General features: G+C 40.6%; 2 protein-coding genes across 5 annotated transcripts; one reads left to right on the forward strand and one right to left on the reverse strand.

Annotated features, from left to right (window-relative positions):
* Nucleotides 1-161: 161 nt before the first annotated feature.
* gpc2 (glypican 2) lies at nt 162-13,257 on the forward strand. The gene is made up of 11 exons (XM_056439684.1): nt 162-342; nt 2,004-2,162; nt 3,353-3,487; nt 5,255-5,430; nt 5,549-5,629; nt 6,331-6,496; nt 7,149-7,279; nt 8,214-8,360; nt 9,175-9,311; nt 12,710-12,882; nt 12,973-13,257. Exons 1-11 carry the CDS (start codon nt 174-176, stop codon nt 13,248-13,250), a joined length of 1,752 nt encoding a protein of 583 aa, XP_056295659.1. The 5' UTR covers nt 162-173; the 3' UTR covers nt 13,251-13,257.
* A 233-nt stretch (nt 13,258-13,490) lies between these two features.
* On the reverse strand, nt 13,491-26,839 carry LOC130209818 (integrin alpha-6-like). 4 transcript variants are annotated; one of them, XR_008834712.1, is made up of 27 exons: nt 26,638-26,839; nt 26,432-26,553; nt 25,570-25,649; nt 25,212-25,482; nt 24,448-24,567; nt 24,134-24,347; nt 22,791-22,987; nt 22,126-22,214; nt 21,920-22,047; nt 21,374-21,463; nt 21,217-21,281; nt 20,639-20,781; nt 20,403-20,549; nt 20,114-20,235; nt 19,826-19,982; nt 18,800-18,883; nt 18,644-18,723; nt 18,490-18,564; nt 18,139-18,241; nt 17,855-18,031; nt 17,646-17,759; nt 17,431-17,541; nt 17,144-17,248; nt 16,866-16,991; nt 15,629-15,739; nt 15,000-15,044; nt 13,491-13,554 (listed from the first exon to the last, which is right to left on the reverse strand). XR_008834712.1 is itself a non-coding variant. In XM_056439681.1 (26 exons), exons 1-25 carry the CDS (start codon nt 26,811-26,813, stop codon nt 15,653-15,655), a joined length of 3,183 nt encoding a protein of 1,060 aa, XP_056295656.1. In that variant the 5' UTR covers nt 26,814-26,839; the 3' UTR covers nt 14,014-15,044; nt 15,629-15,652. The 4 variants fall into 4 exon arrangements, 3 of the variants coding, with proteins under 3 accessions (XP_056295656.1, XP_056295658.1, XP_056295655.1); XM_056439681.1 differs by lacking the exon at nt 13,491-13,554 and having other exon boundaries at nt 14,014-15,044; XM_056439683.1 differs by lacking the exons at nt 13,491-13,554; nt 15,000-15,044 and having other exon boundaries at nt 15,500-15,739; nt 25,576-25,649.
* Between the last annotated feature and the right edge of the window lie 225 nt (nt 26,840-27,064).

A 27,064-nucleotide genomic window follows, 5' to 3' on the forward strand; every position in this document is an offset into this window, starting at 1 on the left:
GGGGAACTATGACCCTTTGAAACGAGTGACGATTTGGGATTTTTTTTATTTTTACTTTTGTGTGCATTTAAACCGGCTATTCATTTATTCATATAAAAAAGGAGCTCCGCGCACCCGTCTGGTTTTATATAAACCCGCCCTCTCCCTGTCTTTTTCTGAGTCCTGAGGTGAAGATGGATACCCGGCTATCTTTGCCCAGGTACCCGCTGCTGGTGCTGCTCTGTGCCCTGTCGGGGACCCGGAGCCCCGTGGCTGCCGCGGGGAGGAGCTGCGCCGACACCCGGCAGGTGTACGCAGAGAAGGGGTACAGCACCGGCGCCGCTCCGCTGACTCAAATATCTGGTAAGACTTTTCATCTAGCCTGCGGGCAAAGATAAAAGAATTACACAATTAGGACTCACGCAGAAGAGTCCCATCCTAAGCTGTTAGGAAGCATGTGCCGAATTCAAATTTCTAGTGTAAAAAAAAAAAGTAAGATAAATCTCGTAGCAGAAATGTACGTGGGTCAGCATGCCCTTGTTTGTCTCAACTGGGATACAATTGTCATTATGCACATTAAGGTCACTATAATATCGCTGCTTATCATGGAGGCATTAATAATAGCCTGCTATAAACACCTTCAAATAACAAAACCCAAGTGAGGATAGAAAAGCCATGCCTAAAAGTAAAAGGTGGCCCAACACCTCAAGAGAAATAACACAGGATGGTTTAAAACAAATTACATCGCCCCCCCCCCCCTCCCCTCTGTGCAGTTTAAATAGGATGATTAAGGGGATGAGCAAATTGCCAACGCCGGTGCAACAAAGAACCTCGCCCCTAATTAGTCTTTGCCTACTGGCCCACTGTTAAATCCCTGCATATACCCATCGGCTCTGTTTACTGGTGATAATCGTATCTGCTAAATGAAAACACCACATTGATTACAAACTGTTGGATTTGAGATGATTTGAAGTTTTAGTGAGAGAAGAGATAGGGAAGTGGAGGGGAGGGGGTCAGGTTGACATTTGTTTAAATGTGGATGTCTGACCAAGTGAGGGAGCAAATGTTTTGAACACTTGAGTGTCTGAAGCTACTTCATGGAGGTTCAGCTTTGCATTTAAATCAGTGAAATAATGACTGTGTGTGTGTGTGTGTTCCTCCCTGGAGCTTTCACTGAAAAGAAAAGTCAAATTTCTGACTGAAATTTATGTTTGTGAAATTTCAGATCTCTCGTGTGAGGATTTATTTGGTGGCAATTTAGCCCCGAGTGTGAGTCACTGAGACAACTGCAATATTGATTGGTTGAGTGTGTGTGTGTGAAGAGGATGGGGGGGGGGGGGGGGCTATCAGTGCCTGAGTCTTGGCTCACCGTCCCGTGGGCCAGGGGAGCAGATGGCTGGGAGAGTGAAGGATGAAGAGAGGCAGTTTAGAAATGGAAATAGAGGGATGAGAGAGGGCTAATAGTGAGACACACAGAGAGAACAAAAGAGAGGGGAACCTCAGCAAGGGTGGAGTTGGGAGAGTTTCGACTGTATTAACGGCAGCAATATTCATGCTCGGTGCAAAATCATAGAAACAAAGAATTCAAAACCTTTTCCCTATTCACGGTGTTTTTTCTTCCTCCCCTGGTTGTCGTTTGCATATCATTACCTCTGACATATCAAAGACCCAACCTGAGCTGACAAAGAAAGACAGATTGAAGTTGAATAATTCATGTCGGGAAATTACAATTTTCTATCGCACCCTTATCGTTGATAAGATTTCCCCGCAGTGACTGAACAGACTGAGTGGAGTGATTTACTTTCTCACTAAAAACATCTGCTTTGACCTGATAAAAGATCAAGACTATTGAACGCAGGCCTTGGTTTTTAATGAGGTAATAATGATAACTTTATTTGTATGGCAGAAATAAACTGTACGTTATGATTAAACCAAAGTCATAATTTCTCCAAAGAAGTTACTAAAACATGCATGATTGATCCTATCCTCTCGGTCTTCTGGCCTGGTTTAACTTTGTCCTCCAGGTGAGCACCTGCGGCTCTGTCCTCAGGACTACACCTGCTGCTCCAGTCAGATGGAGGAGACGCTGGGCCTCCAGAGCGAGAGGGACTTCCTCAAAGCCGTCGAGGAGAACAGCCAGTTCCTTTTGACTACCTTCACGCAGAGACACCGCCGGTTTGATGGTGAGAGACCGATTCACTATTATGATCATGTTTAATGGGTTTAAAATATATATTTCTTCTTGAAGCCACAGTGGGTACATTTATAGGGGATAGAAGGGACACGGCTTCTTCTTGTTTCACTCTTCTTATCGAGTTAGTGGCGATGAGTGACAGACAATTAAAATGTATTGATGATTTCTGACTGCACAGTTCATCTCAAATGGTCGGATATCCGAGCCTCAAAATTGCCTTTGGAAGCTAAAAGCACTGTAATGCATGGGATCCCAACATGCTTCTTATTTACGTTTAATCAACAGCCAAAAAACTGCTGAATTTCAAGAGATACTCCAACGAGTTTTGCATTGCACGTTCATAAAGTCGGGTGACACATAATATAAATATGGGTCACAATTGTGGTTGCAGAGGTTGAGATATCCTGACATTTAGTCTTTAATTTGGATAAAACTCCATTTCCCATAAAGCAACTCGATAGCATTACAAGTTGGACCCTTTCTGTTTTTTAAAACTGCACACCTCCAGTTTGAACCTCAGACTTTCTGTTATACATCTGTAGTCACTCAGCATAGCTGAGGTAACCTAAAGACATCACCTTGACATCATCAGAGTTATTTACTCAGACTTTTGAGCGCTTTCTCCAGAGCCACAGACGACTTTATAAAATCATGGACTAACGCTGGCCAGTAAACTGAACTTAAGGCGTAAGATCGGTGGAATGTCCCTTTACACAAATCATCACTGTGGGGAAACCTTCCCAGACCGCTTAAGTGACTGCATTTCAGAGAATTCAGCCCACGTCGTCTCATATTCTGTATATACGGCTGCAGGTTTCAGCAGCAACGGCAGAGAGCTGAATTAACACTTTCTCCTCCTACCTGCTGTGGACTGTTATCACCTTTCCCCCCCTCCTCATCCGTTTACATAACGTACACGATGAATCATTTAAAGATGAGGAAGGAGTGGGAGACTGCGTATGAGTCCTAAAGTCCTAAATAGAGTACACGTTGTTACACTCATTTATCAGCATGCAGGTTCTGATGTAACTGTCCCTATGAAATGTTAATCTTGGAGCGGAGGGGGGTGGCTGAGCGCCTACGTACAGTACATAGAAACCTAGCTAAGACACTACAAGAGAGAAAAATGGGTGAAAAATGAATATCTCATCTCTTATTTTCCTGTCTGTGTGTCTGCAGAGTTCTTCAGAGAGCTTATAGACTTGTCCGAGAAGTCTATGAACCAGATGTTTACCAAGACCTACGGCCGGCTCTTTACCCAGAATGCACACGTCTTCCAGGAGCTGTTTGTGGAGCTGCGCAGATATTATTCTGGTTGGTCTAATCACTTTATCCATCAGGTGGAATTAGCCACATGTGGTTTAGTGGTCTGAAACACATTACTAGACACCTGGTTACTTGTTTGGCATGCCCCCTTTCTGCTCTCGTGTGTGTTGTCCAGCTTCACTATCAACTTTCTAACAATGCAAAATGCCAGAAATTATGTAATTGATCAAATTTACCAGAGGTTTTATTTAGTTAGCCAAAAGATTTACATTGGACACCATCTGATTTGACGACAACCAAATTCCACGAGAAGATGGTATTTCATGCAGCGGCAGTCTGGTGTTTTCTTATCCGTCCCTGTTGTGGTAAATCAACAGCCGCTCCGGGCTGCTGAAAAGAAGCAGCGTTGTCTTTTGACCTGAATTAAAATGCAGAGAACAATTGGAGAAAAAATAGAGAGAGAGAGAAGTGGATTCCCATGGAGGACTGTTTCTATTTCCGTTCCGGATCTCTCCATTTTGGCATGGCGGCGGCATGCTGGAGAGTCTGTCTGCAGGCTGTTGCTGCTTAGTCAACCTGTCTTTGTCTGCCAAACAACGTGTACGGCTAATTTGAGACCGTATTGTAGTCTACAGATTGGAGAGTTGCATTCTCATAATCTGTCTGCCAATTGATTAATGCACGGGAGACTGACGAGGATTTAAAGGAAGTAAAAAACAATAGTTAGCATAACATTGGGTTGTGTTTAATACACCTTATAGACATCACAAGTGAAAAATACATTGTTTTGTGGAAGTAAATACTTTACATTTATATAGTAATGCAATAAAGAACGTGGCGATGTATTTTTATTTATTTGATTACATTACCCTGTATATCCCGTGCTTGCACCGAGAAGTTACTGTGCATGAGGTCAAAATAATTTTATACTGATAAAGAGAGAGATGGTTCCCCCCTTATATCAGTCAAAAGTTGTTTCTGTTGTAGGGGGGAGGTGACAAGGTTGCAATATATATATATATATACACATTACCGTTCAAAAGTTTGGGATCACCCAGACAATTTTGTGTCTTCCATGAAAAATCACACTTTTATTTATCAAATGAATATAAAATATAGTCAAGACATTGACAAGGTTAGAAATAATGATTAATATTTGAAATATTAATTTTGTTCTACAAACTTCAAGCTCAAAGGAAGGCCAGTTGTATAGCTTATATCACCAGCATAACTGTTTTTAGCTGTGCTAACATAATTGCACGGGTTTTCTAATCAGACATTAGTCTTCTAAGGCGATTAGCAAACACAATGTACCATTAGAACACTGGAGTGATAGTTGCTGTAAAAGGGCCTCTATACACCTATGGAGATTTTTCATTAGAAACCAGACACTTCCACCTAGAATAGTCATTTACCACATTAACAATGTAGAGAGTGTATTTCTGATTAATTTAATGTTATCTTTATTGAAAAAACAGTGCTTTTATTTGAAAAATAAAGTCATTTCTAAGTGATCCCAAACTTTTGAACGGTAGTGTATATATATATATATATATATATATAAATATTAGCTGGATGTTAAAGTTGTAGGTGCTAACTCACAGTGTGTTTGGTGGGTTTACGAGGTGACAAGGTGGCATGACACTTGTGGTGAACATATTCTTTAATATAATATATTAGCATAATGGGCCTATTAGCATCATAGGAGCACACAGTATATGGATATGATGCTAATCCTGTTGCTCTTTTGTTCAGAAATCCCAACAGGAGCAGACTACAGGTACTGTATTCTGACAGTTGCTCTTGTGTCCACAGGGGGCAGTGTCAGCCTGTCAGAGGTTCTGTCAGACTTCTGGTCCAGACTGGTGGAGCGAGTCTTCTCACTGGTTAACCCCCAGTATCAGTTTAGTGAAGACTACCTGGAGTGTGTCAGCAAGCATGCCGAACAACTGCAGCCCTTTGGGGAAGTGCCCCGCAGACTGCGTGTCCAAGTATGTGTCTTGGATGCCAAGATGCCTTTGATACAGCATCATGTACAGTTGTGATTGATTATGATTGATCATGATTAATTGACTAACACTGTTGTGCTTTCTTTCCGTTTAAATTAAGGTGTCGAGGGCTTTCATTGCAGCCAGAGCTCTGTCTCAGGGCTTGGCTACCGGTCGGGATATTGTTAACAAAGCAACAAAGGTGAGTTGTCCCTTAACTGTTGTTATTCTGCCTTTACAACCACATTGGCAAGACTTGAACGTAAAGAATGGAACGCTTTATAGCCTACATTTAAAAGTGAGGCTTTTATCAGGATATGCACCATTATTTCTGTGAAATACTCAAAATAAAAGTTGGAGTGAGCTTCACAATGGTTACCTTAAACGCCTGTTGATTCACCTTATTTGGTAAGAGTTATAACGTTGGTTAATAGAAGACTGTACATTTTAAATGACAAATCAACACTTCAAAGTCAAGTTTGTTATTTGTTGGGCCATTATAATTTCCAGGAGGCCAAAGTGATTCTGACTGCTTGTTGTATCTCACCAACAATCCAAATATCATATATAACAAAGAAAAGCATAACATCATAATATTTCCGAAGTTTTTGTAAAATAGTTATTTCAATCTCAAAATGGTTGTTGATCAATCTTTTGTTTATTGATAAATCACTTAATCATTTAAGCTCTGCATTTGTCAATCCTGTCCCTATTAATACCAACAAATTACAGAATACAAAAAAAGGGCTTGTTTTTCGCGCTTCAAAGGTCAGAGCACTTAAGACACGGTAGTCGTTTTTAAAGTTACAGGTTCTCAAGATGATATTCAGAGCAGAGGGATGGCCTCCACAGCTAAGTCGGGGGCTTGCAGCTAACAGCGCAAATAACGGCTTTGTGTTTCAGTTGACGGCGGACTCGGAGTGTGTGCGTGGCCTGATGCGTCAGTGGTATTGCCCACTGTGTCGAGGCCTGCCCTCCCTGCGGCCCTGCCACTCCCTGTGCCTTAACGTGATGAAAGGCTGCTTGGCCAATCAGGGCGACCTGGACACAGAATGGAACAACTTCATTGGTGGGTGAGGCTAGGGTGACCAATACATCCTAATATGCTGTTGTTGTTTCAGTGGGTTTCGGGTCAGGTGAAGGACACAAGAGCCAAAGAAGCCTTTAGTTTATAGGTGCAACGGAAAAAAACATCATGGCCCGAATTATATTAAAAAGCCTTTTTGAGTCTCATCACTATTACATTGAGCATACCTAATAGTGGAGTAATTGTATCGCCTTCATTACACTTCCTTTTCTTCCTAATGAATTCCTCCTTCATTAATCATTCATGCTCCTCTGCTCCTTCACAATTGATCTGTCTTCCTACGTTTCCTTTCCCCTTTCATCAAACCCATATGTTCCTTCCTTTCTTCCCCCTTTTCAAGTGCACTTTCATCGCGCAATCCATGAGTACTACTTCCAAAGCCATTTTACTCTCATGTTCCCTTTTTAGCCAACCATCATTCTTCACACTTGCTTTTCTAATCTTCTTCCAGCCCTGTAATCTCATACAGAGATGCAAATCAAATCTTTTTCGCTGATTAGTCAGTGAGAGATTCCACTCACAAGAAACCATTGTCTTGATGCTTATCAGGGTCTAGAATAAGCGACCAACAATGTATTCATAGCCAACCTTACCACCCTGTCGTCTCTATTTCTGTATCTCCCGGTCCTCTCAGATGCTCTGTACCAGGTTTCAGAGAAGTTGGAGGGGCCGTTCAACATGGAGCTTGCAGCCGACTCCATCTCTGTGAAAGTGTCAGAGGCCATCATGCACATGCAGGAAAACAGCGTCAGCATCTCAACGAAGGCAAGCAAGATGGCAGAAGCAGATGATGGGGAAATAAAAGAGACATTGATCCATTTGTATTGCTTTCCCATGGCTTTGCAGACTTGCTATTCTTCTAGAATGCATTGTACCTTTTTCTGAGTGTTCAAAGATCATCTACCGAAAAATCGATTTCGCAAGTCAAAGCTATAATCCGGGTTGTTGATTTAATTTTAATCTTAATAATGACAGGAATTATACACAGAGAGCATGACAGCGTCACAGTATGATTAAAACATGGCAGATGTCCCAGCAGCTAATCCACCAGAGAGACACCCACATCTCGTTAGAAAAAGAAAGCTCCTGCTGCGTGGTAGGAACTTTGAGGAACAGCTCTTTCCTTCTCAGCTCAGCTGCGTGTGGTTGTGGAGGTTGTGGCGCACCGTTTCAACAATGTTCCATTGAAAAGTTAGCAGTTCAGTTCCAACACTCGTGGGTAAACTTAGATGCTGCTTTTTTGTTGTTATTGCACAAGGTTAGGATTTACTACGCTAACATAAAGGTTAGCTTTAAAACAGCCCAGAGGATTGCATTGTTGGGCTGCAGGTTATTGGTATGATAGAGAGCACTCTTAAAGAGGGACTTCTTTGTAGACCCGTTCTTGTGGTGTTCCCAAAGGGCATTAAGAGAAGTATTAATATGTATTATGTTTATACATTTCTTCGAGATCTTGACGATAAAGACAAGCCAGGAAGTGAGGGGAAAAAAGAGGTTTGAGGTATGGCATGCATCATAGGTTGAATCAGAGACATTGTGGTGGTTCATGGAAGGCCGCTTGACCCCCAAATCATAGGGGCTGCCCCCAAATTAGCCCCCACAAAACTATGGAATATTGAAGTTATAGAAATGCTTGTTGTACAGCTGTTTATGCTAGTTTGGCTTTGTTGTTGTTTACCTTTGTTGTCGTTTACCTCAGGTGTTCCAGGGTTGTGGAAGCCCCAGGCCAGCACCAGGGCGGTCCAAACGCTCACCCAACGAGTCGGGGGGCAACAGGAGGCCTTTCCGCACCTACAGCCCGGAGGAGAAACCCACCACTGCTGCCGGCACCAACCTGGACCGACTGGTAAAGATGAAACAGCCTGTGTACTGACGTAGCTACACATATTTTGAAATATAAAGTTAAAATAGGCATTCTACGTTTTTTTCAGGCGTTTAGGGTAGAGTGAGATTTTTAGAGCTTTTTCATAGAGAAACACTGAGAAAAGTCGTGGGAGTGAGCCACCACCTTTAAGTCACGTATTAAGAAAACACAAACTACGAGCGGGGATGTCGTAACACTCTCCATAAAGCTGTGAGAAACGGGTGATAACTATCCGTGGGTTACAAATAACTCATTCTACATCACACAGTCATTTCCCCCATTGTTTAGATAAAAATATTAAGCTTCAAGTACTCAAATGTTTTGTGCATGTCATATTCTTGGGTCGAGTGTGATTTTGATATATGATTTTGAAACCAATAAAGGAAAAATGCTTGCCTTGTTCACGAGTTAGGATTCAGACATAGACTCATAACTGCTGCTCATCCTCTCTTTGCATAGTTGCTAAGCTTGGTATAGAAAACTAATAATACAGAGTGCAGCAGTCAGAGCCCAGACAGGACTCCTGTGACCACAGAGTGGTGTTGTAGGATGGAAGCACAGGAAATAAATTTAAGTGCAGAGGAGGGAGAACGAGGATGCGAGGCATTGAAATCTATTTTCATTTTTGCTACATAAAAGACATGAGGTTTAAGAACTGACCCAGAAGAAGGGCCATGTCAGTTATTGACCATGGCCAAAGTCAGCACTGAAGCTTCAATATGCTTCTTCCAGCCAAACATGGATACTTTACAAAACAGGTCTGACTCATAACCAATTCCTTTCCGCCTCCGCGCAGGTTACCGAGCTGAAGGAGCGACTGCGGCCCATGCGTGGCTTCTGGGTGTCCCTCCCACACACCATCTGCAACGATGAGAAGATGGCCTCCGACGTCACTAATGAGGACCGCTGCTGGAACGGGCAGACCCGGGGGAGGTGAGGGAGATCAGAGTGGATGGGGGTGTTGGGTAGAGGTGGAGGGTGACGGTGCAGAATGGAACTGATGGAACAAAGTGTAGTTAGTCATCCATATGCTCTCTGCGTGGGTCTGCTTGCTTTTATGTACACCAGACAGCCCAACGCCATATATCTGGACTGATGTCGAAACGCTGTGCAGGAATGTTGTGAGAGGAAAAACAAGTCTGCATAATGGATGATGTTGTGTTTGATGTTCCAGCTGCATAAGCAAACAATTTTATGTAAACGTAAACCCACCTTAGCATCATCACGAAGTGGGGCTGGAGCCAAAAATAATTGCTAAGACATAGTGTTATACTGCTATAATTACTGCATATCATGCACATTACCAGTATTCAATGCTAAAGGGGGATAACGGAATTAATAATGTATCTTTAATTATCAGCACTTGTTTTTATGTAAACAAATTAGTAAACATGTATTTGGGGCATTCCAATATGTAGTTGGTTAGTTTGCTTCTTCTGTTAATATAAAAAATATCGAGGAATATTAGTATATAATATAACTCCTGGGCCACAATGTTTCTACCTAAAGAATTCGCAAATATTTTTGTAGGAACCACCCCATGGTTCCTCCTCGGGTTACAAATTTACAAGGTGCATTAATTGTCGTTGAACAATAGAGTTGCACAACAAAATGAAGGTGGTGTGCCATAATGGGACGAGAAAAAAGAAGAAAACTTTATTATTTGTTGAGGGTGGAGTCTCACAGCCTGAGAAAAGAAGCTGCTCTGAAGTCTGGTGATACTTCTGCATCTCTTGCCAGACGGCAGCAGGGTGAACAGACTGTGGCTTGGGTGGGTTTTGTCTTTTAATATATTTTGAGCTCTTCGCAGGCTCCTCTTGCCACCAATATCACTGATGCTGGGTACCAATGACATTTTGGGTGGTTTATTCGGGCACGTCACATGCCAGTTAGTTATTTTCAGGATGCTTTTTACTGCTCCTCTGTAAAAGTTGAAAAGAACCTCCTTAAGTTTTGTCAAGTTTCTTTTTGATTTTTGCAATTTCCTACTTGAGAGGAAATAGATCCGCCAACACAGATTTAAAACTGGAATTCCACTCAGACCACAACAACTTGCTCATTTTTCCTCCTTTTATTAAGTCATGCATGTCAATCATAAAGAGGTGAAAAACCTTTAAACAGAACAACCACATTTCACTTCAACAGTAAAAAACAAAACACTCAACTTAATCTGTGATAAAGCCCCTGTGCATTCTGACTATCTATATCCCAGCTGTGCCTCCACCAACATGAGATTATCAAATCATATACAAAGTCACCGCATAATCAGTCCACAAACAAACCAGATACTTCTCACACCAACAACTATTCCCTGTGTCACGTGAGCAGGCTGCGGAGCCCCGTGACGAACAGTGGTGACGTAGTCCAACAGTAAAGTAGAGCCGCTCTTACCGGCTGCCTCTCCGGACTTGTCCTCGTCTCTCTTTTGCGTATCCCGATCTGTCGCTCAACCTGACCTGTTGAAGAAGCGCCTGGCTGTTGCTTCCGGTGGCTTTTTTTTTAGCTCCGCCCCATTTTCCATGTTGGATCATTAGTTCTAAGTAATTTACCAATTGCTTTGTTTATTGTTCATTTGCGATTATTTCCTCCATGTTTCCAATTGCTTTATTAATTTACAATTATTTTTATTCATATCTTTTTTTCTTAGTTTTTAAAATCTTTTCTATAAAATCATGTTTGACTTGACAAGTTGCCTTAAGAAATATCACCTGTTATGAGTTTTCTTCACCACGCTGGAGATGTGTGATGACCATGTCAGGTTGTTTGTGATGCTGTGAACCTGTTCACTTGTTACACCTCAGCTCCATTGATGGAGACAATAGTGTGAGTCTTGGACTCTTTTAAACAAAAATACACAATCAGCTTCTTGGTTTTACTGATGTAGGTTTTCTCTGTCTCTGCCAGGTTGTTGATATCCTCTCTATATGAAGTCTCATTGTTGTTTGCAATCTGGCGGATGAAGGTAGTAACATCTGTGCAAACACTGCACCGTTCTCTTCATGGCGGGGGTCGCAGTCATGGGTGTAGAGCGTGAACAGAAGGGGGCTGAGCACACAGCCCTGGGGGGCTCCGGTGTTCGACACTAGAGTGGAGGAGGTGTGGCTGCCAGTCTGGATTGCCTGGGGTCTGTTTGTGTGTCTCATAACCATTACACCGAATAATCAGTTTCATGGGGGGAGAGTGTGTTGAAGGTAGAGCTGAATCAACAACAATCTGACGTAGGCGTTATTATTTTTAAGATGTTCGAGTGCTGAGTAGAGGGCAGTAAAGACGGCCTCCTCTGTGGATCTGTTGGCTTTGTGTGCAAACTGCTGAGAGTCCGGACTGGCATTGGTGATTTCGATATGTTGTAGAACCAGGGAAACGCTGAGCCGCCGGATAAAGGGTCGCCATGTTAAGAGGGAATCAAAATGCTCCTAATTTCGTTTTATGCACCTTTTTTAAAAACAAGACGTTGTAACTTCGTTCTCTGGACTGAAGGCAGACTGGGCACTAAAGTGATGCACTATCGCCTCTCAAGAAAGAATTGGTATTCCAAGAAAATATGAGCCCGTCCTTGCTGGTTGGCAGCAGGTGATAACAACCTCTGCAGCCAATGCACGAGTGCCTTAACCCTTGTGTTGCCTTCGGGTCATTTTGACCCGAATCAATATTACACCCTCCCCCCGCCTATGGGTCATTTTGACCCGATTTAATGTTTCACCCTCCTGTTACCTTTATATTTACTAACATATTTTACCCTTTGTGTTCAATTTGACGCCAGCCATTAAAACCTCCAGAAAATTAGAATTAATATTGTTTTCCAAGTTTAAGTGTGAGGCACTTTATGTTTGTTTGTTGACTACCGAAAGAACACCGACATTAAACATTGAATGGGGTCAAATTAATCCGAAGGCGGGGGGAGGGTGTAATATTGATTCGGGTCAAAATGACCCGAAGGCAACACAAGGGTTAAACATGCATTATTTCTAATCGCCAGCAAGAGACTTCTGGCATAAGTCATATTGTATATAAGTCAATGGGAAAATGACCTTACATCTCACTTGATGTTGGTCTTAAATCTCTAGCGTTGTCTTATTCAAAACAGCATGATATTCATTTCGTAAATGATGGTCCTGTTTAGAATAAAAGAGACACAGAACAAGTCACACAAATGCACAATGTACTCCTGTGGTGGTGTGATGCTCATACATTTAGTTTGAGTTAAACTTCCTTGCAGCTATTTGAAGCCACGCTGTGTGAAGTTGCCAAGTTCTGCTTTGAAAAGATCTAGGTGCGTGTGCATCCATGATGTCTGAGTCTTTGTGCATGAACGCCTCCATGTGTTACAGGTACCTCCCGGATGTTATGGGCGACGGGCTGGTCAGCCAGATCAACAACCCCGAGGTGGAGGTGGACATTGCCAGGCCGGATGTGAGGACCAGACAGCTGATCATGGAGCTGAGGGTGGTGACCAACAAACTGAGACACGCTCAGAGTGGACAGGACATGGACTTCATGGACAGTCAGTGTATATACTACCGTATATCCCAAAAGGAGTATTAAATTACTAATTTAAAGAATTTATTCACTCTTTCTTTTTTTGTGGTTCCAGGTGAGGAGGGCAGTGGCTCAGGATTTGGAGATCAGGGTGAAAGGTACAATGATGATTGGCCCGGCTATGGGCCTAATGCCCCGCCCTACAGCAAACCCCCTCGCACCCCTGCTGCCGAGCCCGCAAAGCCGCCTCGAGTCCGAGAGAGAAACGGCTCCAAGTGGAACAGAAACAACGGTCACGGTCGGGACAGATCTGCAACCAGCCAGCTCTCCTTCTCCCTGTTTCCTTTGTTGTTATTGCCCTTCATGGTCACTGTTGCCCCCATGTGGAGATAGCTGGTTATTACAGCCTGGAGGTGGATGAGGTTTTCTGTCAGGCTGGGAATCTCAAGCACATTATGAAGAGAAATACAAAAGTAAATCCATTTGGTTACACCAGCAGACAAAATACAAAACCAGGCCAAATTAGCAATAATTAAAAATCAGTTTACAGCACAAAATAAATAGGCTAACGTGACTATTTTTCCTACTGCCTAAGCCACAAGTATTACCAGGTATTGAGAAGCACAAATAATTCTTAATATCACCATTTTTTAAGTGCCATTCATTTGACCGACTGGAGTCTCAATGTTCCCATCGTCTGGGGGTGAAGAAGAAACAAACAGCAAATTAATTGGGAGAATGTTTTTCTGATGAAGCTCATGGTCTTGTGGTTTGGTGGTCTGTGAGATGGAGGTTATTCGTGTCGCTTAATAACTGTTTAATTTAGTGAGCCGCTGATTTGATCTGAATTGGTTTGCAGTTTTTTCGCGTGAAATTACGTTAATTTATCTTGATTTCAGTTGGGTTGTGTTCCATTTTTCATCTTGTGGAAGTAGTAAGATTTTATTTACTCGCTTAATTAAACCTCTGCATTTTTGCTTGGAGATTTGAAAAGTCAATAGTATGACTCTTAAAACCAAACAATGAGCCTATTTTGAATGTGCCTAATTTGCGGTTACTTAATTTAAGTTAATGTAATATAGGTGTTTTTAATTTATTTGTATTATAATACTTCATTGCAGCTTTTTTATGTTTTAAAAGAACTATTTGTCTTTAACTTTGTCTGGTTTAAAAAAAAGAAGGCAAAATCAAGTTGTGTTTATTTATACTCTTTGTAAACCAATCATTTAAAAATATTGTTATTGAACCAATCGCAACTTAACTCTTAATTATCAGACAATATTGGGGCACAAGACTGGCATTTTCAGCCTGAACCAGAGATTGTTAAGGAGCAGTGTGTGTGAGTGTGTGTGAATTTGTGTATGATGTTTTCTTTAATTGTTTGTCGTATGTTCTGGTTTCAAGGTTTTTATGTCATGTTGAGAAGATGTTGGGATGTTTTTTAATACGGTGCTTTTCTAGTTATCTTTTCGTAAAAGCAACACAAGATGATGAAAAGAGTGAGAGCTCATGATGTGACTCAAAGTGGGATTGAATGTGGACAGAAAGCCAAATGCTGTCAAGAAATAAGACGATGGATGTTAATTTTCATACTGAATGTGTTTCGATGAAGATAAAATCAAAGAATATTCACGAACGAAAAAAAAAATGTGAGTGAAAAAAAAAAAATCTGTAGAAAGAGAGGAGAGTGAACACAACAGTGTCACATTGGCATAATCAAGATAAAAGTGTAAAAAGAGAAATAATGATTTTGCGAAAGGCTTATGGGCCAGACTATTTCTTAGCTGAGAGCAGTTGCCAAGTTAAGAAGGTCACGCGGTGTAAAATGGAGAATTGACATTTTTTACAAATTAAACCAAATACGTGTTAATTCCTGAACTTTAGAGGTGCTTGGTTACCTTTGAACAGAGCTAAACAAGTTGTCTCCTCTTTTCTACAATTGTTATGCTAAGCTAACCAGCTGCTCGCTCCAACTCTTGGCAAGAAAGCTAGTAAGCGTACTGTATTTCTCGAAATGTTGAAACATTTTGTTCTACAAAAAAAAAAAAAAAAACTACAGAGATACGGAAAGTATGAAAAAAGAATGTAGAGATGCCGCGAAAGCACAATTTCTTTTTTTTAATGAGGATTTGTGAAATTCACCTGGTCGTAACAGAAGTACAGTCCCACTCAAACGGGCTATTGCACCTGTACAAAACATAGCAAGAGGAGAGTTTCATTCTAGAATGTTGTGAACAATATTAGCCTGCTACTTTTAATCACTGGCAAGCTAATTGAGTTTTTAAAATTAAATGTAATTTTGGAATAAACCCCTTCAATGTCAGTAGGGTCCTTGTACAAGACTTCACCATGAACACAGTATTATGTTGCACGACTACAAATGAAAACACAGTATTTCAAAAGCAACAGTATTGTAATCATATGTGCTTTTAGCGGCAGTCGGACTAGGATGTGGTGGCTGCCAATGCTTCCATTGAATTTCAGGTAACTCGTTCCTCAGCACAACCTCTCATCCATTCCCACAACTCGCACATTCCTTAATGGTGAAAGTATAGCACAACTTCTTTCATGTTGTAACGTTTTTTTGGTATCAAACGAGTGATATTTTTTGCTTCATTAAAAAAGAACTCAAGAAAAGTATATTGATGGGTTTTTTCATGCTATTTTATTTGAACAAAAAGCAAGAAAATAAAAAATCATGTAATTTTGCAGTAGTAGTAAATAGTATTTGAGCCAGAATCTAACCCTTATTAACAGCATGTATCTCATACCGTTGAGGTTCCTGTGTTTTCCTTTTAGCCTTTGAGGGGAGCGGTCTCTTTGTTTGGATCTCCATCGTGTGGCCGCTTCTCGTTCTGAGCGAGGCAGTTGATGCACCCCCACTGATCAGGACAGGAAATGGAAAACGGTCAACACAACATTAGGTATACAAAAGATGAATGGATTCATAATGCTGAATGACCAACGGCTCAATGATCATTACAAAACATGTCTAAAATATTTACTTGTATATCTGTAACTTCACATGAGGAGGCAATCAATGTTTGATGCAGATTACTGCTATTCACAATTTAGAATATCAACTCAACTGTGGCTTAGAGTGAAAGGAATATATATTGTCCTGCAAAGGTAAATAATTCAAGAGATTTAAGATTTAAGAAAAGTTTACTACTGATATACTGTATAATTTGTTGGATGTTTTCGGTCAATGCCTTGTGATATCATGCTTGAACACTTTAAATATTTAACAGGGATGCAGAAATCAGAAAATCGTAAAATGAAATATCTGATCATTTGAAAAGACAATAATCTTTAGTACTTGGATACATGCATTAGTATTTTAGCAATTCATTTTTCACAGCTAGTTTACCACAAAACAAACTATATTATAGTTTGATTACCTTCGCATTGAAAATGCCGGAAGGTTATGTTTTGATCGCCGTGTATTTCTTTATTTATTTATTTGTATGCGTGTTATTCGCAAAACTCAAAAAGTATTGAACCGAATCGCATGAAATTTGGTGGGATGATTGTTTATTATCCGGGGACCAGTTGATTAGATTTTGGGATCGATCGGGTCAAAGGTCAAGGTCAAAGGTCATGAACAGGTCAAAATCTTTCGCAGAACTCAAAAAGTATTGAACCGAATTGCATGAAATTTGGTGGGATGATTGTTTATTTTCCGGGGACCAGTTGATTAGATTTTGGGATCGATCGGGTCAACGGTCAAGGTCAAAGGTCATGAACAGGTCAAATCTTCTTGAATCACATGGAATTTGGTGGGATGATTGGTTATTATCCGGGGACCATTTGATTAGATTTTGGGATCAATCGGGTCAAAGGTCAAGGTCATGGAAAGGTCAAAATCTTTTTTTAACCATAGCACGATACATTTTTGTCCAATTGGCATGCAACTAATGCCAAAATGTTCATAATTCAATGCCCAATCTTGTGATATGCGAAGGTATGCGCTCTACCGAGTGCCCGTTCTAGTTTGATATGTGTTACCTTCCACAACAAGAAGCCAACAACTGCCAACAGCAGGAGCAACACAACCACAGTGAGGAAGATGATCCACCACGCCACTTTGGTGACACGTTCAGCTTTTCTCTCCAGGAACACTGTCAGTTTTATCTGAGGATGAATACATTTGACCCGTTTGTCATGTTAGTTACATCAATGTGATGGTAGTTACTCAAGAATTACGGTTGGAATTTAAACATTTATTAAAATTGTAGAGATGTCCTCCCAACAAAACCAAATCATCCTAAAACACTCTTGGTTACCTTTGTCCCAAGCTTCTCTGGTTTGAGTTCAATATTCTCTGGAGAGTTTGTCAAACTGAGAGTGGCATCCACGACAATGTCCAGGTAGTTCAAAGAGCTGTAATCCTGTGTGGGAGAGGCACAATGAACGATTAATGTTGTTGGACAGGCTGGCAATGAGGAGCCACAAAGTCAGTTTGAATAATTAGTGGAAGCAATATCTCAAAGCAACAAAACTGATGCATAGTCAGCACTGTTATCTGTCAGAGGTGATGAGAGAGGAAGGCCTTTTTACAGGAGTTAAACACCTCTGTGAAAGTGGTGTTCCAGAGGCGGGAATGCAGAACCATGACTGCAGTACTGTCCAGACCCAGCAGAGGGCAGCGTATCTGCACACACTTCAGTCCATCTGAGCAGTTCTGAAAACAAGAACCATCTGAGGCTCATGGACAATGGAAGCAAATTACATTTTCCAACAGCAGTTCTTTATTCAATAATATGTATGATAATAGTGATTTCTTACCAAAGTTTTGTATTTCCTTCTTTTTGGAAGAAATGTGAATCCAGCAGTCGAGAGCGCTTCATGTTTGGCTTCATGTTCGGCTTCACGTCTTTTCCTGGAGGAGTCATGCCAACCCTTGAGATCAAATAACATCAGGTTAAGTGTGTATTAGGACAGACCTCACTTGTATTTTGAATAATTGCATTCATAAAGGGAGAGGTGTGCATTACCTTTACATGTCTCAGTGGATTGACCTCATCCATAGGTGAGCAGGAGACAGGCTGTACACCTTTACTGCTGATCTGAGTCAAGTACAGAAGCCATTTTCCCACAGAGTTCTCTTTCGGCCAGTGGATGTTTAGTGATGCATTGGCAAAATACTTCAGTGATCTGCCCAAATTTGTTATCTGGTAGACAAATAAGATATTAGAACAGTATATTTTGAACTGTTTGCATGTTTAAAAAAAGCAATTAAATGTATTTTAAAGTGAGTAAGCAACAAATGTTGGCTCACCCTAAATTCATATTGAACTGCAGTTCCAATTTCATCCACCGAGGTTATGGCGCTCTCACCCCTCAAGTTTGCCCCAAGTGACACTTGAGAGGGCCTGGCTAGTCTGTCAAACAAAGATAGACCTCAATGTGATTATTCTTTAATCATTAAAAGCATTTGAATTGTATTTTTAAGTCTGAATGTATTGCAACATTTTCTTTAAAAAAACAAAAAAATTATTTGATTGCAAAAAATGGTCAGTCTCCACAAAGAAAATAACAAAAATACAAAAAAAGCTGGGTCATTCATATTTGTGTGAGAATGAGAAAACAGTAATACTTTAAAAAAAAAAAACATCTGCCGAGTACCTACCCATATACTTGTAGCTGCAGCTCAAAAACCACTTTGGCTAATGCCACAACTGGTTGTAGATTCTGCACACTCGTCCTGCAGCACAGGAATAACACAACATGCCGATTCATAATCATCTAAAGACCACCGGTCAATAACTCATCAACCTACTTACGTTTCAAGTTGCAGTGTGACGTTGACGTCTTTTGTACTCAGTGAGATGCCGGATGTTGCGAGCAGGACATAAAAAGTAACCTGAAGGGAACAACGTTACCACGGTACACTTGCTTGTTTGAGACTCAAGTGGAGGATACTGAGCAGTTCTACTCACTTCTGCGTCTCTCTGGAGCGGGTTTCCCAGCTCACAGTCGACTAGTGTTCCTTTGTCATTGGCTGTACAACTCACTTGTGTCTCCTTTGAACAAAAAACAGAAAACAAGGATACGTGCTGTGTTGGAATGAAGAGGAGTCCGAATGTGTGCAGATTGTAAAGCCCTCTGAGGCAAATTTGTAACTTGTGATTTTGGGCTATACAAAATAAACTGAATCGAGAAAATCTCTCTCCTTCATACGCCACCACACTTTAATATAAAATATCACACTTTTTTTACTACAGATCTACATTTGATTACTTTAAATACTAGTTACTGTAAAGATCGACACAAATAAGACCCACATATACTGACTGCATTGTTACAATTATTATCTTGTATTAGCTATGTTAAAAAGGTTTTCTTCTCTCTCTGCACTAGGCCCGGTGCAGAGGGCCAATTTAACATTGATTTTGTGTCTTTTGTTTCATTGTATTTAATACATTATCAATTAATGGGATGTATCATACACAATCTTGTCTAGTTAGTTTGTTTTATGGGCTGAAAGGATTTTGTATTGATGTTCTGCCTGTAATGATCTTAATCAAGAGACTGTGAAAAGGTTAATTATGTCCTATCAGCAGTATTGAGTGCCCTTGGACAGTAACTTAGAAACCTTTTATTGATTGTAATTCGTTTAGTTTGTGTGATGTGGACGCCTGCTGTTTGGCTCATTCATGAACAAAGCGTTAACCTCTAAGGTGTGGCTGAGAAGGTCAAAGGCCATTCATTGGAGAAAAGGAAGGGAGGAGGTTGCGGCTTTCTTTTGTTTAGTTTTCTTTTTCTTCACTTCAGAGATTTAAAATCAGAATTTCTTTTCGTGAATGTTTTTCTTGATACATTACACATTCTCCTGCATACCGACCTGGTTCTTTAACTGCCAAACCACCTCATCTGCCCTTTATATGGAGTGGTGCCGCTACTAGTCACACTAATAATAATGTTTGAATCTTGTTCTTTTCCCTACGGAGTACTTGTATACTTACCGATGCTGTACCGTAGACAATGGAGGAGTAATGAAGAGTATCCGGGAGGCTGATGACGGAGTGACTCTGGTGCGCGTCGTCCCCGTTTCTGTTCGTCACAATGATCTCCAGAGCGATGTCTTCTTCAGAAGGAGTGATGACTGTAACACCATCCTCCCTAGAGACATGGCGTAACACCCACAGGGTTCGGCATCAATCACCTGTATTGCTCCTTGTCCTGGGACCAGAGATAGTTCCCATAGCTTTGTTTTGAAGTCTTTGATTCGTTAACCTGTTTTCTTTCCTCACCTGGCGAGTGATTTGAAAACATCTTGATTATTTTGTGTTTTTCTGGAACAGAACTTGTACTGTAACTCCAGGTTACTTTGGCAGATGTTGTCCATGCCACAGCCCTTGTTTATTAAGATAATCTGGGAAACAGCGGAGCAGAAAGAGCTTCTTTGCATCCGTCAACTTTTATGATCTCAGACTGACTTCCAATGTCTTCTCTCAGATAAATAGACACACATTTGTAAAAGTCTCCATTTGTGCAGACAAAAGGTTAACATATATAATACAGACATACATGTGTACGTACCTCTGAGACAATACTGTTTTGCTGGAAGAGGTTGAGGACCGGAGTAACTTCGGGCAGATCTGCACTCGTCCCGGAGGTCTGACTGGAGCTCCACAGAGACACAGTGACGGACACAGGGATACTGTGCAGCCGGTCCTTAATATCACGCTGCGATAGAGGAGGTGTATTTTGCTGTCACGTGTATAGCCGGGCATTTGATGGGTTTCTTTAAGGGACATTGCACCACGAAACAGTACCAGAAGTCGTAGCTGGATCTCAGTACAGATCTGTGTCTTCTGTCCGGGCAGTTCCAGTTTTCCTTGAGATGAAGCCAAGTTCACTCTGTGAGGAAGCCTCATCTGTTTCCTCTCAGCATCTGCCCCAAACGTGTAGTTGAGCACTGAGGGCAGCAGAAGATTATACTAACATATACTTATGCTGGTTGACTCACTGTTGCTATTATTCAGTGCTTATTATAGTCTGATCACAAAAGGCCACGAGTAGTATTATTACAACGTCAACCATGAATACCAGTGTTACTTTCTATTACAGGAGCCGCTACTGTTACGACTTCAACATATACTGCCAGTTATACTTATATTAGTGCAAATAATAACTAAATGCGTATTACATTCATTTGTGTTTAATTCTAAAGTTGAGTGTTTTTATAAAAAACTTTAAGTTTGACAGTAAATGTGTTTTAATCAATGATCTCACTTGTACACTGGATATTAAATAGTTATTTAACTATATCTATACATATATTTTCCAAATAAATGCCTCAAACCCTTATATGTAGTGTGAAGAGGATTGAAGCGACAGTAAAGAAACGTACTCAATTTAGGGTTGAACGATGCTGGATGTGCCGTGTACGTAAAGCATGCCTGAGCTGCAACATAACTGGACAGAAGTTGGTTTAAACACACTTATGTTCAAAAGCCATTCACGCTTCAGTTGGATCATGTTGACATTTGTGTTTTTGTACATCTTACCATGTGTGTTTATCACATTGTTCCTGTGTGATGTCTATTTCAGTGGGCGTTAGCCTCAGAGAGCTGCTCACACTGACCACTGGCCTTGCTCTAAAACAGAGACAAGGTGTGTTATGAAGAAACATAACAGTTATAAGAAATGAGTTGGCTCTGATGCCAATTATAATGATGAATATGACCTTTTAAAAAATGTCAATATAGCGCAATTCAAGATGGCCTAATACAAAAATAGATGCGAGAATAATCTTAAAAACACAACAGGAGAAAGGATAAAGAAAAAGAGTTTCAAAAAAATAATTGACATAAGACACAAGCAAAGATTTGTAAATCTCTTCTGGGATATGTTTTATCTGAACAGTTTAATGTCCAGTCAAACCACGAAGCTCGATATTATATTTGATCTATATTGGGTTGTATGCTTTCCATTTTTGAATCATCAGCAATGTATCTACAGGATGTGTAAAAAACATTTTGATTGAAAGTGATTTTTTTTCTTCACTAGAGCTATTTTTGCTTTATCTCCAAGTGTTCGTGCTGTAAAATTACCTGAAGACAAAGACAGAATCAGATAGCGATCCCACAGCCAGGTCTGGGTACTGATTGTTATCCACGTCCAAGTTACCCGACAGAGAATATCCAAACAGAGTGACTTTATTGGATCCTGATGAGAGGACCTGAGGAGGTCGAAATATGATAATATAAAAATGATGTTCAACCACAGATTTGAACTGGTGACCTTTTCATTGCCTCACCTGCACTGGCTTCTTGTTGATGCCATCTGATGAGCCGTAGTACAGGTACACTTGACCAGAACCGTCATAAGGCGCCCCCACGGCAATATCTGTCAAAGATTAATAAGCAAAAGTGGGACGACAACATGAGTTGGAAAAAATATATATCGTAAGTGCATCCCACATTTTTCCATCGACACAAATTGTATAATAACGACATGGAGTTAACGAAGCATTTGCGTATTCTGTCGTTCTTGTATTCAAGATGTTCTCATTGAGTGAAATATAAAACTTTTGATAGAATAAACAAAACCTCCTCCTCCTTACAAATTAAAAGCCCAATTCAAAAGGTAATAAAGTATGTTTAAATACTTAATAGATACAACTTCAGCTCCCTGGCTCCTCTCACTCTGTTGTTTTGCTCCTACAGCATTACTTGAAGTGGTCTGAACAGGAACTTATAGTGGGTCAGGTTAGCACACATAAGTTGGGTATAGTGTGGTTTAATAAGAATACTTTGTCCTGTAATGGCCTCTTGTGCTCGCAGAGTTCGTTGCTCAGAAAAAGTTACATAGTTACATTTGTCAGTGTCCAAATGAGAATTGAGTATTTAAAAACAAGTATACTTTCTCACTGTCTGTCTGTTTAGGAAGTGTATGATACATTTGATATTAAAATGTCACAACCTCCATAACCATCTTGATTGATGTCTCCTACGTTTTCCACCGCGAGGCCAAACATTGATTCTTTATGGCCAAGAAGTTGAGTTGGAACAATTTCCTCCCAGTGTTTCCCTTTGCTGTTGCTATAGATGTAGACTGCTCCGCCGACCACACCATCTTTAACAAAGAACTGTGGTGCTCCAACAGCGAGGTCCTCCCACCTGCACACACCCAAGCAACACAATGCACAACTCCAACAACAATCTCATAATAAATGTAACAAACAGGGAGAAATGCTTGTTACAATTGTCACAATGCTAACATAGATATATGAATTGTGTAGAAGATGTCTGTGACAGCATGACAAATCTCTGAATGTTAATGAAAATAAGGTCGATACAAGTATGGATTTAAGATTTAAAGACATTTAGACACATCTTAGAGCTCTGTAAGCTGCCTTCATAAAAGAGCTTTACAAAGCAAACCTTACTCCTCAATGTGAAACAAGAATGAAAAACTATTAGAAATACGTTTTATATGACTTACTAGTATGGCTAAAATATAGAATTACAAATTACAAAAGAAGGAAAAGTCATGGCACAGTCTATCAGATGATTGTGGGGGAAAAAGGAAAATGAAAACTAATGTCTAGCTACATTTTAATATTATGTGAATGTTTGTTGTCTGCAAGTAGCACCAACATCTGAAAATTCATCCACTGAGGACTATTATAACTGCAATACAATCCACGGAAGTCTGGCAAATTCTTCTTCAATCTTTGACCTAATGCTGGTGCTGATAAAAGGTGGTGGACTGAACAAATCATAAGGAAACTGTAACAGTTTAGCTCCACACATTCCTTTTTGTATTAGTTGTTTTCATCCTGTCACTAACTATCATGTCATTCCAGATCCTGCTTCCCATCTCGTCAGTCCAACTCCCCTCACCTGCCTCTGGTCACTCCCTCGTTAGTCCCTCATTACCTTCACCTGGTCTTCATGCCCATCTCACCTGTTACCCATTCCCTAATTAGTCCCTGTCTACTTAGGTTCCCTCACTTGCACTTGTCCTCTGCCAGATTGTCTTGTGTTTCTCAGACCAAGCCCTTGAGCGGTCCACTGTGTGTTTGTTTATTCTGTCTGTTCCGTTCCTGACAATACTTTCAGTAAAAGATCTTTCTCAGCATTATCTGTCTCCTGAGTCGTGCATTTGGGTCCACCCTAATCCCGTCGTGACAGAAACATCCTCCGGTAACCGTGACTATTCATACAAATATCCTGTCAATGTAGACTTTTATTATAATGATCAACCCGTCAAGCGGATACAAAAAGCAAATCGGTGTAACTTGAAGTCTTATGTTAACCTACCCATCACCATTGAAATCCCCCACAGCCACATCATAGCCAAAGGAGGAGGCCAGGCCTGGACCAGAGAGGATTAACTCCACGGACAAACTTCTCTGTGCCTCAGGATCCGCCTTAAGAAATGCCACCTGGCCGCTGTAACCGCCTCTGGGCGCTCCGGACACGACGGTCAGCTCCCCCTGTCTGAGGAGGGCCATACCAGAGTCAGTGGAGAATCCTGGAGACAGAACGACGCTGTTCATGGGGATGTTACATCCTATACAAATGAATAAAGATAACCTTTTAAGGTACGGACTCAGACCAGACTAGAAACTGACCCAGGTAGCTGTTTCTTTGGAGAGGAATAAGTTTCATGTTGAACTTGTCAACATCCCCTGTCTCACGAGAATCTGCACTGGAGATGTCCAGGTTATCCAGGAGCTCCATTCGTACGATTCCTTCAAAACATTGAGAAACAGAGTTCATCTTTAAATACTCCATGTGAAAAACAAGATTATATTTTAAGAAATATGCAGGATTTTAATGTATAGCATGTCATTGTGGGACAAAACAAGGACATTATTAAAAAAGGAAAGTATATGTGTATATATAAAGGAAAGAGTATATACACACATTTTTATTTTTCTAATATTTTACAGATTTACAGATTGATCACAAACCAGTGGGTTGGGGGCTGCACACCACGAGGTTTGTTTTTGCAATATTAATGTTAATAATGTGCCAAAGTGCATAAAAAGCATGAACAGACTGTTAGAGTTGTTTACAAAGAAAGTGCCACGGGAGGATCCTCGAGACACCAGACAATAGATAATAGATAGATCATAGATAATTGCAAAGTAAGTTTCTATATTAAGGGCTCCCTGGCCTCCTGTCATCGTGCAAGTTGAGTGTGCCTGCTTTAGGGTTTATTTTTGAAAATGGCAAATGTATGAAAATGTAAATATTTCCAAAAGATAGAACATGTACAAATAAGTAAGTGTTCCAACCTGTGTGTAACGTGATGACTAAGCATCTATTGTATGCTTGTTAAATTAGTTTGATGAAATGAACACCTGGAAGTGCGACTCAAAGTGTATCTTACCTTTCCACTGATACGCTCCTGGTGCTCCAAATAACAGAGACACGTTGTCCTTCGCAAAAGATGCTCCGTGACCCTGTTGGCAGTATGCAAACCAGTCCGGGTCCTTTTGACGTCTGGACAAGTGTTCAGAGTCACAGACCACCCTCCTCCACGTCCTCTCCTCCTTCCCGACCTGCAGGTCATCTCCTAAGAGGTAACACTGACCCGTCACCAAGCGAGGGACGTAAAGGCTGGGACTCGGGCTCCACTGCTGGTATCGATGAGCACAAGTCTTCAAGGGAAAGATGATGAAATTACTGTTGGATATTTGAACAACTTTTTTTTATCGTCTGTATTTAAAATAGGAGTTTTTGCTTACCATTACATTTTTACCAGGACCTTGGCTCGTCACTCTAACTCCCATCCACTGGTCGTTTATGCCTTTACTATCGAGGAACTCTGGAAAAACCAACATGTTGAGCACATCATGAGGCAGTAATTCAGTGTAATTAGATCTAGTAGACTTGGTAGTCAGATCTTTTACTTAAAAAGTACCAATATTATAAAAGTCAGACATAAAAAGTCCTGTAATGGAGGAGTATTATCTGCAAAATGTACTTAAAGCATCAAAAGTAAAAGTATTCTCTCTTCTGTTAAATGGCCCCATGTAGCGGATATACAGTATGTCATTTGCTTGAGGTGGAGCTAGTTTTAACAATTTCATCTAGGGGTCTTTGGAGGGGTCGTCTGATAATTAATGAGAAACTAAATTATAAAAACTAGGTTTTGCACACAAATCTGTATTTATTTGATGTAATATTGGATCATTTTAACTTTCTGGACCTCAAACAGATATTCAAATAGAAACATGACACATTTAGAAGGAAAAAGGACACTTTGGTGGAACTGCTAACAATTCATAGAAATGTGACAAGACACTACTGCTTTGCTCTTCACAAGCCGAAAATATCATGGTAATGTTACATTTAAGTTTAATACTATGCGCCATGTGACTAAAAAATATCTGCTTTTAATATAATGCTGCAAAGTGGGTATTACTGCATTAATCAAATTGGGTTGAGTTTAATATATAATGACAATAAAGCATCTTATCTTTCTTATATAAAAAGTACTATATTTTCCAGGGTGTAGAAGGAGAAAGTATTTTGAATGCCCTCAAGTATACATACTTATTATAATTCAATACATCATATTAAAAATACAAAGCTAGACAAACAAACCTTCGTTATCAAACTCAATGGGCCGGCAGCGCTCGGATATTTTAGTCATGTCACACTGGTAAACAACGCCTGTAACATTCACTTGGTTCTGGTGTTTTGATCGTGGCGCTCCGACCAGCAATCTGGGGAGAAATACCTCAAATGTTGAGCCACAGAATTTTATTTTATTTTCTCAGACTTGATTAAACATTCTAATTTTCACTCACAGATTCTTTTTGGTCGGGTTCAGCTGCTGGTGGAAGGCAACCGAAAATCCAAACAGGCTTCCCGGATCTCCATTTCTCTGCAGCACATTCTGGGTGTCCAGATTGAAAGCTGTAACATTAAGAGTCTCGAGGTGCCAGAAACTCAACAGATACACCACGGGCCAGTGCTTTGCCATGATTTTAATTGAAATGTGTAATCTGCCGTTTCTTGTGCTGCGTCTGTGCTCTCTGAGAACACTCAGGGAGTGTAAGCATTCAGAGAAAAGGGATTGGCTTCAGCAGGTGCTAACTGCCTCACTGTAGACACAGAAAGAAAGGGTGTGGTGGCAATAAATGTATCTGTATAGTTACAAAGCAACACTGTTCACCTGCATGAGTTGATAACTGGAGTTAATATTAACCAACTTCTGCTTTGAAGAACGTCAAA

Source organism: Pseudoliparis swirei, chromosome 19 (genome assembly GCF_029220125.1).
Source record: "Pseudoliparis swirei isolate HS2019 ecotype Mariana Trench chromosome 19, NWPU_hadal_v1, whole genome shotgun sequence".
Lineage (NCBI taxonomy): Eukaryota > Metazoa > Chordata > Actinopteri > Perciformes > Liparidae > Pseudoliparis > Pseudoliparis swirei.

Bases quoted from the DNA above. Each gene is read 5' to 3' on its own strand.
- gpc2 (XM_056439684.1), top strand. From the start codon at position 174: ATGGATACCCGGCTATCTTTGCCCAGGTACCCGCTGCTGGTGCTGCTC. The intron at 3,488-5,254 runs GTTGGTCTAATC...TTGTGTCCACAG, and splicing joins GCTGCGCAGATATTATTCTG to GGGGCAGTGTCAGCCTGTCA. The intron at 7,280-8,213 runs GCAAGCAAGATG...CGTTTACCTCAG, and splicing joins GCGTCAGCATCTCAACGAAG to GTGTTCCAGGGTTGTGGAAG.
- LOC130209818 (XM_056439681.1), bottom strand. From the start codon at position 26,813: ATGGCAAAGCACTGGCCCGTGGTGTATCTGTTGAGTTTCTGGCACCTC. The intron at 21,464-21,919 runs GTAATTTTACAG...TCTCTGTTTTAG, and splicing joins GATTCTGTCTTTGTCTTCAG to AGCAAGGCCAGTGGTCAGTG. The intron at 17,760-17,854 runs GTAATGCACACC...TTTGATCTCAAG, and splicing joins ATCCACTGAGACATGTAAAG to GGTTGGCATGACTCCTCCAG.